The 14,534-nt window shown below is 42.1% G+C and overlaps 1 protein-coding gene across 1 annotated transcript in view; it reads left to right on the top strand.

Annotated features, from left to right (window-relative positions):
* The window catches only part of abcc2 (ATP binding cassette subfamily C member 2), a 46,547-nt gene extending 36,186 nt beyond the window's left edge, over positions 1–10,361 (top strand). Inside the window, exons 26-32 of the mRNA XM_079634758.1 lie at positions 25–151; positions 227–328; positions 1,831–1,974; positions 3,293–3,451; positions 3,881–4,047; positions 4,763–4,957; positions 9,907–10,361. Coding sequence (XP_079490884.1) covers positions 25–151; positions 227–328; positions 1,831–1,974; positions 3,293–3,451; positions 3,881–4,047; positions 4,763–4,957; positions 9,907–10,012 — 1,000 coding nt within the window. The 3' untranslated portion in view covers positions 10,013–10,361. The remainder of the gene's footprint in view (positions 1–24; positions 152–226; positions 329–1,830; positions 1,975–3,292; positions 3,452–3,880; positions 4,048–4,762; positions 4,958–9,906) is intronic.
* Positions 10,362–14,534: the final 4,173 nt, after the last annotated feature.

Below are 14,534 nucleotides of genomic sequence, written 5' to 3'. Positions count from 1 at the left end.
CTCGTGTTGCTGGTTGGGTTGCAGGTGGTTGGCCATGCGGTTGGAGTCTCTGGGGAATCTGGTGGTGTTTTTCTCAGCGTTGTTTGCTGTGATCTCTCGAAACTCTTTGAATAGTGGATTGGTTGGACTGTCCATCTCATACGCCTTAAATGTAACCTTTTTCTTTGATTTTGAGGTGCTTGTGAGTCAAATAACCTTGCCATTAACTAACACTGCTTCTTATTAGGTGACGCAAACTTTGAACTGGCTTGTGAGAATGACATCAGAATTGGAGACTAACATCGTCGCTGTGGAAAGAGTGAGCGAATACACGGAGATCAAAAATGAGGTAGAGAATTAAATAATATCATGTGTCAGTTTCTGGATTAATGTACTAATAATGTTCTTTTAATCTCCCAAACATTATGATCTATAGACAAGCCACAATCTACATACAGCTGGTTCGAAACATAGACCAACGCTACTTTTGCGTCATCGAAGGGTAACGCCCCTTTTTTGGGGAAGACAAACGGATTCCCCTGAGAACTGAACTCGCTCTAGATCTGCAAAGTTTCTTGATAGCAAAAATGGCACAAACATACACACTCTCTTTGCCGGCCGAGGACCGTGAGCGGTATTTAAAGAGTAAGTAGCCTATTGTTTTGTCATTAACACACTCACAGTATGACAAACTAGACGATGAGGCCATGTCTAGAGAGTCGTGGTTTACTTGGATCATATTTCACTTGATTTAAGCAATTGACATTGACATAGTTTTGTTGTCGACTAGCTATAAGTTACTAGTGAGAAAGACTAGCGCTCACTAGGCACGCTACCTCGGCTGTTAACTGGTTTTACTGTTGAAATAGTGGCATGCTAGGACTAAAGTGCACTTGGCTGGTTTCTGCTTGTCACTAATTCAACCCCCCAAACTATCTGTATTTAACATGAAGTAGTGTACTTGCTAGTTACTGGCTTTAATTTCGTTACCATACCAACTAATACCATACCATACCTGCTAGCAGCTTCGTCTTTCTAACAAGTATAGCTAGTCGACAACAAAACTATGTCAATGTCAATAGCTTAAATCAAGTGAAATATGATCCAAGTAAACCACCGACTCCTCTAGACATGGCCTCATCGTCTAGTTTGTCATACTGTGAGTGTGTTAATGACAAAAAAATAGGCTACTTACTTGGTGATTCCACGAGATAGTGGTAACGGTATATGTCTGAATAGTCCATATTTGGCCACTGCGTGGGGTCATTAATCCAGTTTTCGACCATTTCAAAGGGACACCTCTGTATCCCAATATCCAGTAGCTTCTGTAAATACCGCTCACGGTCCTCGGCCGGCAAAGAGAGTGTGTATGTTTGTGCCATTTTTGCTATCAAGAAACTTAAAAGCGATCTAGAGCGAGTTCTGTTCTCAGGGGAATCCGTTTGTCTTCCCCCAAAAAGGGGCGTTACCCTTCGATGACGCAGAAGTAGCGTGGTCTATTCATTAAGCTTTTACATGGAGATTTACCTATACTTCTTAATGGCTTAAATGATAAAACCTCAAGGTTGACTGGATGATATCTTTGCTCAAACAGTATGACCACATTTCCCATGACATGCACTAATGTAAGAACATCTTTGAGATTGTAGTTAATTATTACATGAAAAGTCCCCTGGAAGAGCTTTAGAAAATCAGGTCTTCATACTTCATAAATACCCGTGTAAGGGAATATTTGCACAGACATTCTTCACTAGTTTTACCATTTTTGAACAGATCCATGTGAAATCCAGTGATTTTGAAAACTTTAAATGGAATAGGAGAGATGTTTAGTGTGAGCATATGTGTCTCCAGGCTCCGTGGATCACAAGTAACCGTCCTCCTGACGACTGGCCCTCCGCCGGGAAAATCCGCTTTGAAAACTACAAAGTTCGATACCGGCCTGAATTGGAGCTCATTCTCCATGGAATCACATGTGACATTGAAACCACAGAGAAGGTGAGGAGACACAGCAGATTCTTAATGTTTTTTATATCAAAAACACAGTTGACACAGTTGGGTTTTTGTAAGAAGCGATGACTTAAATGCAGAGTTAAAGGTGAAGTAAGCGATTTCTGAGAAACAAACACGCCCCTCTCTTCATTGCTCCGCCCCTCAAAGGGTGTCTCTTTAGCATAGCTGAAGTAAGGTAAAATAATGCTTTGTGAAAAAAGCAAAGATGACAAACGAACGATACGGAAGAAGAAAAACTGAACATACAGTACACAAACCAATTATCATGTATGGAACAGAAACAACGTAACCTCGGCGTCTGTTTTCAGGCCCGCTTAGGTCTCTCCGGCGCTGGAAAGCTTTTCTAATATTAATGTGGGTCCTAAAGCTCTTGGCTGATCATAACCCTTCTGATATTCCTCTGAGCTTTTCTCTATTGTAATGTCTCTCAGCCATCACTTTCTACAGTCTTACTTTAAATCTTCTCTTGCTCACGCTCTCTCCTCCCCATCATGAGTGGACACGCCCCCTACTGCTGATTGGCTCACTCTCTCTCCTCCCCATCATGAGTGGACACGCCCCCTACTGCTGATTGGCTCACTCTCTCTTCCCTATCATGAGTGGACACACCCCCTACTGCGGATTGGCTCACTCTCTCTCCTTCCAGTTTTTGAAAACGGTCTCCGTGTAAACAACAAAAACGCGAATCTCTGAAGACGATGACGTCGTGCACATGCGTATTACATGTTCAGTCTACAGTGTTTCATCGCCATCTACTGGCCTGGCAGCAGAATACAGCGCTTTTACTCGTTTTCACGGATCCGTGTGAATGGGGATCAATTTGACAATGGTGTCGTCTGTACTGTTCTCTTGGACATTAGTTTTTTTTTTTTTTTTTGAATCGATTGACATGACATTTTACCTAGTTTAACTACATATTAATTGTTATGATTATGTAAAGCACATTGGGCTACCGTTCTGTGTATGAAATATATTGGGCTATATCAATAAACTTGGACCTTGAACCTTGTACGCGAAAAACTCAAAGAAAAAACTTCTCAATTTTAAGCATATTGTTGTCGTGTAATCGTACCCTGAGTTTCAGAATAGGTCAAACAAATCCAACTCAGTTTGTCATCTCTAGACTTGATCTGCAGTGAACAGTTGCACATTAAACAATTTAACACATGATGGAACACAATTAGAGGGATAGTTCACCCCAAAATTAAATTTCAGTAAAAGTTGTTCCAAACCTGTATGAGTTTCTTTCTTCTGTTGAACACAAAAGGAGATATTTTAAAGAATGTTTCCCTACTTTTCCCAGATTGGCATTGTTGGTCGAACTGGTGCAGGCAAATCTAGTCTGACCAACTGTTTGTTCCGCATCATCGAAGCGAGTGAGGGTCGGATCATCATCGACGGCATTGACATCTCCACCCTGGGGCTTCATGATCTCAGGAGCAGACTTACCATCATCCCACAGGTGCGTTGAGTACTCAAGATGCTTGTGAATGAGCCGTGGGTGTCAAGGTTTATTTTTTAGATATTTTAAGGCATTAAGATTTTTTTTCAAGGAATTTTTGTTTCAAAATGTAATTTTGGTGATCAAAGATGAGTTTAAACTTTAAAGGGATAAAATTATTGACTACTGGGGGACTCAGTAACCCACTAACGGAAACTGTCTACTGAAAGATTCACAGCACTAGTAGCTACGTTTACATGCACACCTTTTGTTTCAATCGGAATTAAATCATTCCGATTGGTCAATCCAAACTTAGTGTTGACATGAACGCTAAATAAAGCAGTCGGATTGATGTGCACAAACATGCTAAGCATCATAAACAAATACATGTATTGGACAGCAGCATCTGAGACGGTCCCACAATGCTAATAAACGAACGCTTTATTCCAGGACCCGGTTCTCTTCTCTGGAACTCTGCGGATGAACCTGGACCCTTTCCTGATGTTCAGCGATGAGGAAATATGGAGCGTTCTGGAGTTGGCTCATCTGAAGGATTATGTGCGGGGTTTGCCGACAGGACTCCAGCACGAGGTCTCGGAGGGGGGAGAGAACTTAAGGTTCGTGAGCTGTATAAACATCAATGTGTTCATTTATTATTCAAATGAGTGCATCTTGAGATGATTCAACATTGTGGTGATTAATCGAAATACTTTTACTGATACTTTTCAGTTTGTTTAGATTTTAGGAGTCGTAGCACAATAATAATGAGAGTCAGCTACAGCTAATCCTCTCGTAGTGTGTCTTCTTCGGTCAGGCCATTTGAATTAGAAGTAGGACATCCCATAATAGATAGACACTTTTTAGTGTGTAGTGTTGCTGTGTGATCATGTACAGCTCCAGTTCTTCTCTATATCAGTGTCAGTGTTCCTGAACTCCTGAAACGCCTCCATTGTAGTCTCGAGTTTCTTCCGGGAACGAACACGTCACAATATTCCTCATTATAATAATTAATATGCAGAATAAAGGGGCGGGGCCTGGTTGAGTTAGTCAGTAGTGTGTTAAACTGGCGGTTATGGTAAGGGGCGGGACATTTCCCAAACACACTCGAATCGCTCGACCAATCACAGCACACTGCTCCAGCCGACCAATCACAGCACAGTGTGCTTTTCAGAAGGAGGAGCTTCATAGAGACAGGAAGTAAACAGAGCGTTACTGACAGACTGGGAAGAGAGGAGCCGCAACAATGGAGAATATGAGGAGAATAATCAACATTCAAGCAGAAAACCTGTAAGTCTAGTTTCTGATCTTGGCATGTTTATGTGTTTCCACTAGTCTTGGTCAGAGACAGCTGCTGTGTTTAGCCCGGGCCTTGCTCCGGAAATCCCGTATACTCATCCTGGATGAAGCCACAGCCGCCGTGGATCTGGAGACGGACGATCTCATCCAGAGCACCATCCGCAGGGAGTTTTCCCACTGCACTGTGCTCACCATCGCACACCGGCTCAACACCATTCTCGACAGTTCACGGTGAGCCAAGTCCATTTGATTTATATAGAGTCATTGAATCATTCACTCAAGAGATTCGTTTAAAAAACACAGATTCATCCAATAATGAAACAAGTGAAGACTTATCGAGTGCGTTATTGAATCATTAATTCAAGAGATTCGTTGATTCATTCACACTGATTCATCCAGTAATGAAACAAGTGAAGACTTTTTGAGTGAGTTATTGAATCATTCATTCAAGATATTTGTTCTAAAACACTGATTCATCCAGTAATGAAACAATTGAAGACTTATCGAGTGAGTCATTGAATCATTCATTCAAGAGATTTGTTCTAAAACACTGATTCATCCAATAATGAAACAAGTGAAGACTTATCGAGTGAGTTATTGAATCATTCATTCAAGAGATTCGTTCAAAAACACTGAATCATCCAGTAATGTAACAATTGAAGACTTATCGAGTGAGTCAGTGAATCATTCATTCAAGAGATTCATTCTAAAACACTGATTCATCCAATAATGAAACAACTGAAGACTTATCGAGTGAGTCATTTAATCATTCACTCAAGAGATTCGTTAAAAAAACACAGATTCATCCAATAATGAAACAAGTGAAGACTTTTTGAGTGAGTTATTGAATCATTCATTCAAGATATTCGTTCTAAAACACTGATTCATCCAATAATGAAACAAGTGAAGACTTATCGAGTGAGTTATTGAATCATTCATTCAAGATATTCGTTCAAAAACACTGATTCATCCAGTCATGAAACAATTGAAGACTTATCGAGTGAGTCATTGAATCATTCACTCAAGAGATTCGTTAAAAAAACACAGATTCATCCAATAATGAAACAAGTGAAGACTTATCGAGTGAGTCATTGAATCATTCACTCAAGAGATTCGTTAAAAAAACACAGATTCATCCAATAATGAAACAAGTGAAGACTTATCGAGTGAGTCATTGAATCATTCACTCGAGAGATTCGTTAAAAAAACACAGATTCATCCAATAATGAAACAAGTGAAGACTTATTGAGTGAGTCATTGAATCATTCACTCAAGAGATTCGTTAAAAAAACACAGATTCATCCAATAATGAAACAAGTGAAGACTTATCGAGTGAGTCATTGAATCATTCACTCAAGAGATTCGTAAAAAAACACAGATTCATCCAATAATGAAACAAGTGAAGACTTATCGAGTGAGTCATTGAATCATTCACTCAAGAGATTCGTTAAAAAAACACAGATTCATCCAATAATGAAACAAGTGAAGACTTATCGAGTGAGTCATTGAATCATTCACTCAAGATATTCGTTCAAAAACACAGATTCATCCAATAGTGAAACAAGTGAAGACTTATCGAGTGAGTCATTGAATCATTCACTCAAGAGATTCGTTAAAAAAACACAGATTCATCCAATAATGAAACAAGTGAAGACTTATCGAGTGAGTTATTGAATCATTCATTCAAGATATTCGTTCAAAAACACTGATTCATCCAGTCATGAAACAATTGAAGACTTATCGAGTGAGTCATTGAATCATTCACTCAAGAGATTCGTTAAAAAAACACAGATTCATCCAATAATGAAACAAGTGAAGACTTATCGAGTGAGTCATTGAATCATTCACTCAAGAGATTCGTTAAAAAAACACAGATTCATCCAATAATGAAACAAGTGAAGACTTATCGAGTGAGTCATTGAATCATTCACTCGAGAGATTCGTTAAAAAAACACAGATTCATCCAATAATGAAACAAGTGAAGACTTATTGAGTGAGTCATTGAATCATTCACTCAAGAGATTCGTTAAAAAAACACAGATTCATCCAATAATGAAACAAGTGAAGACTTATCGAGTGAGTCATTGAATCATTCACTCAAGAGATTCGTAAAAAAACACAGATTCATCCAATAATGAAACAAGTGAAGACTTATCGAGTGAGTCATTGAATCATTCACTCAAGAGATTCGTTAAAAAAACACAGATTCATCCAATAATGAAACAAGTGAAGACTTATCGAGTGAGTCATTGAATCATTCACTCAAGATATTCGTTCAAAAACACAGATTCATCCAATAGTGAAACAAGTGAAGACTTATCGAGTGAGTCATTGAATCATTCACTCAAGAGATTCGTTAAAAAAACACAGATTCATCCAATAATGAAACAAGTGAAGACTTATCGAGTGAGTCATTGAATCATTCACTCAAGATATTCGTTCAAAAACACAGATTCATCCAATAATGAAACAAGTGAAGACTTATCGAGTGAGTCATTGAATCATTCACTCAAGAGATTCGTTAAAAAAACACAGATTCATCCAATAATGAAACAAGTGAAGACTTATCGAGTGAGTCATTGAATCATTCACTCAAGAGATTCGTTAAAAAAACACAGATTCATCCAATAATGAAACAAGTGAAGACTTATCGAGTGAGTCATTGAATCATTCACTCAAGATATTCGTTCAAAAACACAGATTCATCCAATAATGAAACAAGTGAAGACTTATTGAGTGAGTTATTGAATCATTAATTCAAGAGATTCGTTCTAAAACACTGATTCATTCATTAAAGGTGCATTAAGCAACTTTTCATGTTAAAAATACCCGTTTTCTAACCCATACATGCTTAAACACTTGCCTGATGCTGAATGAGCCCTTCTCTGATCACTGAGATTGTCTCTATAATCCTGTAAAGTAAAATAAATAAGAGGGATTCGGGCCTTCAACATTTCTCACATTATCAGTTTATTCACTATAGTTTATAAAATGGTAATAAAATATGTTATGAACTCAGTTGATATCTGACAGGTTTTGTCCGTCCTTCTGTTAGACTGTCTCTCTCACACACACACACACACACACACACACACACACACACACACACACACACACACACACACACACACACACACACTTCTGTTAGACTGTCTCTCACACACACACACACACACACACACACACACACACACACACACACTTCTGTTAGACTGTCTCACACACACACACTTCTGTTAGACTGTCTCACACACACACACACACTTCTGTTAGACTGTCTCACACACACACACTTCTGTTAGACTGTCACACACACACACACACACTTCTGTTAGACTGTCTCACACACACACACACACACACACACACACACACACACACACACACACACACACACACACACACACACACACACACACACACACACACACTTCTGTTAGACTGTCTCACACACACACACACACACACACACACACACACACTTCTGTTAGACTGTCTCACACACACACACACACACACACACACACACACACACACTTCTGTTAGACTGTCTCACACACACACACACACACACACACTTCTGTTAGACTGTCTCACACACACACACACACACACACACTTCTGTTAGACTGTCTCACACACACACACACACACACACACACACACACACACACACACACACATACACACTTCTGTTAGACTGTCTCACACACACACACACACACACACACACACTTCTGTTAGACTATCTCACACACACACACACACACACACACACACACACACACACACACACACACACACACACACACACACACTTCTGTTAGACTGTCTCACACACACACACACACACACACACACTTCTGTTAGACTGTCTCACACACACACACACACACACACACACACACTTCTGTTAGACTGTCTCACACACACACACACACACACACACAGACTTCTGTTAGACTGTCTCACACACACACACACACACACACACACACACACACTTCTGTTAGACTGTCTCACACACACACACACACACACACACACACTTCTGTTAGACTGTCTCACACACACACACACACACACACACACACTTCTGTTAGACTGTCTCTCACACACACACACACACACACACACACACACACACTGTTAGACTGTCTCACACACACACACACACACACACACACACACACACACACACACACACACTGTTAGACTGTCTCACACACACACACACACACACTTCTGTTAGACTGTCTCACACACACACACACACACACTTCTGTTAGACTGTCTCACACACACACACACACACACACACACACACACACACACTGTTAGACTGTCTCACACACACACACACACACACACACACTTCTGTTAGACTGTCACACACACACACACACACACACACACACACACACACACACACACACACACACACACTTCTGTTAGACTGTCTCTCACACACACACACACACACACACACACTTCTGTTAGACTGTCTCACACACACACACTTCTGTTAGACTGTCTCACACACACACACACACACACTTCTGTTAGACTGTCTCACACACACACACTTCTGTTAGACTGTCTCACACACACACACACACTTCTGTTAGACTGTCTCACACACACACACACACACACACACACACACACACACACACACACACACACACACACACACACACACACACACACTTCTGTTAGACTGTCTCACACACACACACACACACACACACACACACACATGAATTATGTTGAATATCTGTCAGCTGGTAAATTTAACTACACAATTAGATAATACCAGTTTAGCTCAACCAGTGACCAAGCAATGCTTCATGTGTTCAGTGTGTGTGTGAAAAGAGCATTAGCGATTACAGACAAAACACTGAAGAAAACATGATATTTGTGTATAATATCTCAGTTTACTGTATTCTGCTCTCCTCACTTACAGAACTGAACTATAGTGTCCTGCACACACTAGTGAACAATATAACAAATTATATCTAATGTGTCCGAATCATTTTCGGTTTGACTGTATATATTATATCTGCATATTTGAAAGTTAACTCCAGCATGTAAAGCTAGAGACGCATGTCCTGCTGTCGGTGACCCTGCTCTGGTGTGTGTGTGTGTTTAACGTGTGTGTGTGTGTGTGTGTGCTTCAGGGTAATGGTCCTGGACTCTGGGAAGATCGTGGAGTTTGATTCGCCCAGTACTTTGCTTCACAAACAGGGACATTTCTATTCGATGGCGAAGGATGCTGGAATCTGAAGCGGGAACGTGTGTGTGTGTTTAACACGTGTGTGTGTGTTTAACACGTGTGTGTGTGTTTAACAGTGTGTGTGTGTTTAACAGTGTGTGTGTGTGTGTGTTTAACACGTGTGTGTGTTTAACACGTGTGTGTGTTTAACAGTGCGTGTGTGTGTGTGTGTGTGTGTGTGTGTGTGTGTGTGTGTGTTTAACGTGTGTGTGTTTAACATGTGTGTGTGTTTCTCTTCAAGCCTGGAGGACCAGACGTCTGATGATGTTAAAGATGTATAGTGCTGTGTGTGTTCTCCTGTTGTTCTGTTGCTGATGTTTGACGGGTTTGTGTTGTGACAATAAAGTTTATTAAATTTTGCATTTTGTGTACGGCTGTATTTATATAAAGCCCATGTCAGTTTTGCTCTTTTCAAATAAAAAGAGAGTGCATGTATCAGATTAGGAGCTTTGTATATTAATCCTTTCCCAATTCCCATCATGGGATCATTTTATGGATTTAGTTTTAATTCATTTTTATGTTATGAATGAAACGTTTTTTTTTTATTATGTATAGAATGTTTTTTGCATAAAAGGTTCTTTAAACTTGAGTCAAGAAGAACCCTTAGAACCACATTGAACCTTTATTCCTATAGTTAGTGTGTGTGTGTGTGTGTGTGTGTGTGTGTGTGTGTGTGTGTGTGTGTGTGTGTGTGTGTGTGTGTGTGTGTGTGTGTGTGTGTGTGTGTGTGTGTAGTAGTGGGACGATTGAGGATGTTTCTCCATAAAACACACTTTCAAAACAGGAATCAAAATGGTTCCCATAGTAATCCATGTTGTCATCATTTTTGCGCTTCTTTCTCCTAACACACGCAAAAATGATGACAACATGGATTACTATGGGAATAGAGAAGGCATGTCAAAAGAAAAATGCTTTATAAAGGAAATGTATAACAACTAGAACAAAACAAGCTGAAAGTAATACTCACGTTTTTGTTGGCCAATATCAGTAAAAAAAAAAAAAAAACATTGTTTCCCGCAGGGCTTAAATGAACCAGATTTATTTTTACATCATTACATTTTCCCCCTGACTGACAGGTGATGCTTGTAACCCGATTATAATCCAGACAAGTCATCTTTATTTATATAGCGCTTTTTACAATGAAGTTTTTTACAATGAAAGCGCCCGTCAACCTAAGGTTGGTTAGGAGAACTGAGTGAAGAGTTTTGAAAAAATTGGCAAAGTATTGAGAAATGTGTCCTAGCGACTGTAAAAAGAAAACCCAAAGCAAACAAAACTGTAATAGCAGCTGTAAATAAGAGCTTATTTATCACTCAGAATGAGTGACAAACAGATTTACACAGACACATGTAGATCCCGGTCTCTCTAGAGTCGTCCACACAGCATAATGAGGGACAGAAGACACAGAATGATCATGTTCCCCACATCACTCTTCAAGCTTAAAGGAGATTTCACCCAAAATTGAAAATCCACTCATTAAATGGTCAACTGATGTTCAAAACTAAAACAATATATGGTAAACTCCGCACGTGCTGTGTTGTATGTGCTGCAAGAATGGCAGACATGTTTCTTTATGAAATAGCAGACACAATACCTGTGACGATGTTCAGCTGGACCGCTCCACCACTGCACTACCTTCCCTTGGACTGTTCACGCACACACCCTGGACTGATTTCTCACACACCTGTTTCCACTGATCACCCTCTCACCTGCATCTAGTTCCACTCACAGCTCCACACACATTTATACCCCACTCTCACTATTACCCTTTGTGAAGTCTTGTTTTGCCACGCTGCATGTTTCTTCGTGTTTCTTTGTTTCATGTCAGTGTTTCCTTGTTTTGTTACCTGCTGGAATAAAGTTCTGCAAATGGATCCGACTGCCTCTACTCCTTCATTACAGAAGACTTCACCACCAAAGGATCCAGCAGACTTCCAGAGTCTTGCTTCCGATGTTCGTTCCCGGGCATCTGTGTTGGTCACACACCAACAACAGCTCGTCAAGTTGACGAATCTCACGGAGGAACTAGTGAGGTCCGTTCATACCCTCACTCAACAGAGCGCGGCTGCTAATGAAGCGCAAGCCCCAGCTACACCTGCGCCAGTCACATCAAGCGTGAATACGGCTTCAAGCAAACCAAAATTACCCTTCCCTGTGAAGTTTGATGGCTCACCTGTGGCATGTGAGGGATTTCTTCGGCAGTGCATCTTGTATATGCATCATCAGCCCCAGGTTTTCACCTCGGATGACGATCGTGTTTCCTTCATCTGCTCTCTGCTCACGGGAAAGGCTCTGGAGTGGGCAGGTGCGCTCTGGGGACCAGGTCGTATGTCGCTCCCTTCTTATGCCGTGTTTATCGCTCTATTCAGAGAGGCTTTTGAACTCCCCGCAGGAGAGGAGGATCCCGAGGAACTGCTCTCGTCCCTGCGCCGGGGAGGTTCGTATGCGGCGGATTTCTCTCACTCGTTCCGCACGCGACTAAAACCTCATCTCACTAAACTGTTTGATCCTCCCTTGATAACCGTCAGAGGGGCTTTCAAGTGGACCGTTTCTGCCAAACCCATTCATTGTGTTGGACCCCTCGAGCCTGGATTCCGCACTGGTCCTGTTGAGTTTGCTAATCCGGAGACAGCGGAGGTTTCGCCAGCCAAACCGGAGTTTGAGCGTGTGCCAGGCGACTCGAATGAGTCGAATGAGTCGAATGCGTTCAGTCATGAATCAAGCCCAGTGAAGCGCCGTCGCAGAAGGAGAAGGAGGACTCGTTGGGCTCGTCAGGCTCCGGAGGGCGTTCCCAGACTCCTCGCCCTGCCGGCCCCGCCTCTGCGCCTCGCCCTGCCGGCCCCGCCTCTGCACCTCGCCCTGCCGGCCCTGCCTCTGCGCCTCGCCCTGCCGGCCCCGCCTCTGCACCTCGCCTTGCCTGCGCCTCTCAAGCTTCGGGAGCCTTTTCCAGTGGCGGTTCCCAGCCTGGAGGCCTTAGCCTTAGATTTCCCTAAGTATTTTTTGGGGGGGCCGTAGGTACCCTGTGAGGGCCATGGAGGCGGCGACTACATGGACCTCGTCACGTCCTGCTCCGCCCTGGCCGCCGTCACGCCCCGCTCCGCCCTGGTCACCCACACTCCATGGCCCAGGCCCGCCTTGCCTGTGTCCTGGTCCCGTTCCCCTGCACGGGCCTGGCCCTCCATCCCTCCCTCAGGATAGTCTTCGCTCTGCCCCCCGCCTGGATCTTCTTTGGAGCGTCTGGAAGCCGCTCCTTAAAGGGGGGGTTATGTGACGATGTTCAGCTGGATTGCCCTCGAGTGCCACGAGAGGGCGCTCCACCACTGCACTACCTTCCCTTGGACTGTTCACGCACACACCCTGGACTGATTTCTCACACACCTGTTTCCACTGATCACCCTCTCACCTGCATCTAGTTCCACTCACAGCTCCACACACATTTATACCCCACTCTCACTATTACCCTTTGTGAAGTCTTGTTTTGCCACGCTGCATGTTTCTTCGTGTTTCTTTGTTTCATGTCAGTGTTTCCTTGTTTTGTTACCTGCTGGAATAAAGTTCTGCAAATGGATCCGACTGCCTCTACTCCTTCATTACAATACCACAGGATAACAAAAAGAAAAAAAAAGAACTAAATCAACTTCAAGGTTTGGGTGCAATGAGAAAGTCACAGAGACAGAACTAAAAACCTAATACGTCAAATAAGCCATTTCAAGATATCATTTAAGACTGTGGTATAAAGTATTCAAGGATTTGACCAACTCATTACTATCCTTGATATTTTAACATAGGTCATTTCATGTGTGTGTGGATTGAGTTGCTGCACTTCCCCCACTGCTAATGTACATTTCAATGCAGGACGGCTAGAAGCCAGTGTTTCTCAGGTGTTTCTCAGGTGTTTCTCAGGTGTTTCACAGGTGTTTCACAGGTGTTTCACAGGTGTTTCACAGGTGTTTCTCAGGTGTTTCTCAGGTGTTTCACAGGTGTTTCTCAGGTGTTTCACAGGTGTTTCACAGGTGTTTCTCAGGTGTTTCTCAGGTGTTTCTCAGGTGTTTCACAGGTGTTTCACAGGTGTTTCTCAGGTGTTTCTCAGGTGTTTCACAGGTGTTTCTCAGGTGTTTCACAGGTGTTTCACAGGTGTTTCTCAGGTGTTTCTGAGGTGTTTCACAGGTGTTTCTCAGGTGTTTCTGAGGTGTTTCACATGTGTTTCTCAGGTGTTTCTCAGGTGTTTCACAGGTGTTTCTCAGGTGTTTCTCAGGTGTTTCTCAGGTGTTTCTGAGGTGTTTCTCAGGTGTTTCTCAGGTGTTTCTCAGGTGTTTCTCAGGTGTTTCTGAGGTGTTTCTCAGGTGTTTCTCAGGTGTTTCACAGGTGTTTCACAGGTGTTTCTCAGGTGTTTCTCAGGTGTTTCACAGGTGTTTCTCAGGTGTTTCACAGGTGTTTCTCAGGTGTTTCTCAGGTGTTTCTCAGGTGTTTCTCAGGTGTTTCACAGGTGTTTCACAGGTGTTTCTCAGGTGTTTCTCAGGTGTTTCACAGGTG

This window comes from Phoxinus phoxinus (assembly GCF_949152265.1).
Source record: "Phoxinus phoxinus genome assembly, chromosome: 14".
Taxonomy (NCBI): domain Eukaryota; kingdom Metazoa; phylum Chordata; class Actinopteri; order Cypriniformes; family Leuciscidae; genus Phoxinus; species Phoxinus phoxinus.
This window is presented reverse-complemented; position numbering and strand designations above follow the sequence as displayed.